Raw genomic sequence first — 2,532 nt, 5'->3', positions numbered from 1 at the left:
CCTGCTTGTTTAGCCTTCGACCTGGACTTGCTCTTCGATGGCGACTTGCTCTCGTCGGAAACGTAACCAGCTTCGGAGTTGACATACGGTGACCCGGCATCGGACGATCTCGCTTTGCTGGACGCATTCCGTGCTGCACCTCTCCTCGAGTTTCCTAAGCCCATGCAGCCACTTAGATGTGGAGCGTAACGATTGGACGCGATCTACGGAGGAGTCAGCAACTGTGGGCTTCAGCGCCAGAGCGCGCACCTGTCGTTTGCAGACAGAACAGTCGAAATAAATATTTCCAGTGGGGGTATCCGTGCCGGCGGGGGAACCGTCTAGAGGCCTTGCGCTATCTGGAGAAGGTTGAGTGGTCCCAGACGCAGACCCATTCGACGGCCCTGGGACGTGTACTACGATGGTTCACGTTCAGCACTCGACAATCGGGCCGCAAGTTCTCTCACCGGCATTGCACCTGATCAGTTCACTCCAACAGTCAGACCCAGGCACAGTTAAGATGGAAGACGAAGGCGTACCGTGTATGGCAGATCTCGCAGACGGATTTAGACCGTGCAATCTCCTGGTGCGACTGAAGAACGACGTCCATAAGGAGCTCCTCCAGCATGGAGGAGAATATCCTATTACTCTGGACGGCCATGAGGAGTACGGCTGACAGTAACCTTGTAAGAGCACTTACGAACTCGTTCAAGGCCTCATCCCTCTCCCTCTTGGGCGCCATGCACGGCGTGCGACAGCCCTTCGCCCCTTGAAATATGCTGCGCCCCTCAGCAGAGCGATGGCGGACTAGTGGAAACGGGCAACTAATCCGCGTTAGTCGTTGTGGACGACCCGTAAGTGCGCCATGCAGTGACCGCGAACTCCTTGATTTGCTTTCGGAACCTTGATAACCCGACAGACGCTCAAAAGGTATCGAGATCTGCGTAACGTACGCGCGTAACTCTGACATCGGCATAAAAATATCTGGCTCTTGGGAGAGGACATCATTCATCCAACGTACGTCTAGGGTCGTAAGGGATTGAGTCATTAAGAAAACAAAACTAGGTCAACAGTATTAAGGAGAGTTGTGAATCAATGCATTAAGAAACGAGATGAGAGCTTCAAGCGAAGACAGAGAAACTACGCTGAAGGCTGGAAAGCGAGTGGGTATCCTCCGGAATTTTTCTACCGAGACAGCCTGGACATTGTGAAGATACCAAGGATGACCGCAGCCAAGGCACCTATACTCGCTGGCAGAAGTAAGTCTTTGGGGATGCCCATGACCTTCTCCTCCGGGACATGCACAGGCTGTGGTGGTGCATAGTGATGCTCGATGGGCGGAGTGGGGATAGGCGTCGCTTCTTTTTCGATAGCCTTAACCTCTTCCTGCGCAGCCGCAGCGACCTGCTCAGCCTGCTTCGCACTCCGCTCGGCGGTAGCATCTTCCCAGCCCTTGCCGCCCTGGACCAAGAGGACGACACGGTCCTCGCCTGCGTTCCGTGCGATCTTGACAGCGTCGGTAACATCAGCGTTCGATGTCACAAGCACGCTATCACCGTCGGCGTCCGTGTAGGAAAGAAGGAAGTCGGTAGGGTTAGGGGACACGTCACCATCATCCACGACCTTGTGTTGGGTGAAGAACGGATCGGTAGCAAGCTTGCCAGATACGATCTCCCGCAAGACCTCAACATCGTCGTGACGCGCCTGGAACCGATGGGTACGGCCGCTCGGTGTACGGAACTTGAATACATAAGTCCCGTCGTCCGGAGCGATTGACTGCGCACCGATAATGGAAGGAGGATCGCCTTTCCTGCGAGAGTATGCATCAAGTACAGAACCGTCATCTTCATCCACGACGGATGCAGAGTCGTTGGGGTGCAGCTCAGAGTGAGGAGACTGCATGAGGTGGGACGTGCTCCGAGTCTGGTTGCGAGACTGTTCAGTGTGGGCGGCAGAACCAGACACAGCAGACTCATTGTCGTCGTGTCCGAGCGACTCGAAGAAACGACCCCACATCGGGCCACCTTCTGGCTCAGCACCGCCAGCAGCCTCAGCGCTCATCGCGTTCATCTGCTCCAAGGTGGCATAGGTCAACTTCAAAACGTCCACGATGGCGATTAAACGGCCATCCGTCTCGATAACAGGCAAGTTGAGGTAATGTCCGTCTGACAAAACATCATTAGCGCTACCCCATAGACAACGCGCTATGTACTTACTGTGCATCTTTTTCAAAGCATCATGAACAGTCATGGTCGGAGGCGCAGTATCGGGGTGTGGTGTCATGACTCGTACGACACTGCATCGACCTGCATCGAGGCCAGCGGCGATGACTCGTAAGACAACATCCTTACTCGTGAAGATGCCGGCGATACGTGGCGTCGCAGCCGTACCACCCATAGAGGTGCTGGGCGACTCCATAACGCATACAGCGGTCGTGCGCCTCTCCTTCATAAGCTTGGCAACTTCTCTGACAGTAGTCTTGGGCCCAACAGTAGCAGGCTCCGTCCGCGAATCCATGACGGTGGTAAGATCTGGAAGAGCTGTCTTCTCGCG

At 55.0% G+C, this 2,532-nt stretch overlaps 2 protein-coding genes across 2 annotated transcripts; both read right to left on the bottom strand.

The window, feature by feature from the left end:
- On the bottom strand, positions 1-847 carry PHACADRAFT_214878 (uncharacterized protein). The gene is made up of 4 exons (XM_007403121.1): positions 680-847; positions 519-628; positions 447-457; positions 1-395 (listed from the first exon to the last, which is right to left on the bottom strand). The coding sequence occupies exons 1-4, from the start codon at positions 719-721 to the stop codon at positions 10-12; spliced, it is 549 nt and encodes a 182-aa protein (XP_007403183.1). The 5' UTR covers positions 722-847; the 3' UTR covers positions 1-9.
- Positions 848-909: 62 nt separating this feature from the next.
- PHACADRAFT_132508 (uncharacterized protein) lies at positions 910-2,532 on the bottom strand. Its single transcript, XM_007403120.1, has 2 exons — positions 2,196-2,532; positions 910-2,144 (listed from the first exon to the last, which is right to left on the bottom strand). The coding sequence occupies exons 1-2, from the start codon at positions 2,494-2,496 to the stop codon at positions 1,165-1,167; spliced, it is 1,281 nt and encodes a 426-aa protein (XP_007403182.1). The 5' UTR covers positions 2,497-2,532; the 3' UTR covers positions 910-1,164.

This window comes from Phanerochaete carnosa (assembly GCF_000300595.1).
Source record: "Phanerochaete carnosa HHB-10118-sp unplaced genomic scaffold PHACAscaffold_773, whole genome shotgun sequence".
NCBI lineage: Eukaryota > Fungi > Basidiomycota > Agaricomycetes > Polyporales > Phanerochaetaceae > Phanerochaete > Phanerochaete carnosa.
This window is presented reverse-complemented; position numbering and strand designations above follow the sequence as displayed.

What these genes read in the sequence shown, in the direction of transcription:
- PHACADRAFT_214878 (XM_007403121.1), bottom strand. Translation starts at nt 721, where the DNA reads ATGGCGCCCAAGAGGGAGAGGGATGAGGCCTTGAACGAGTTC. An exon ending in ATGAGGCCTTGAACGAGTTC is followed by an intron (nt 629 to 679) that starts GTAAGTGCTCTT and finishes ATGGCCGTCCAG; the next exon opens with AGTAATAGGATATTCTCCTC.
- PHACADRAFT_132508 (XM_007403120.1), bottom strand. Translation starts at nt 2,496, where the DNA reads ATGGATTCGCGGACGGAGCCTGCTACTGTTGGGCCCAAGACTACTGTC. An exon ending in TGCTTTGAAAAAGATGCACA is followed by an intron (nt 2,145 to 2,195) that starts GTAAGTACATAG and finishes ATGTTTTGTCAG; the next exon opens with ACGGACATTACCTCAACTTG.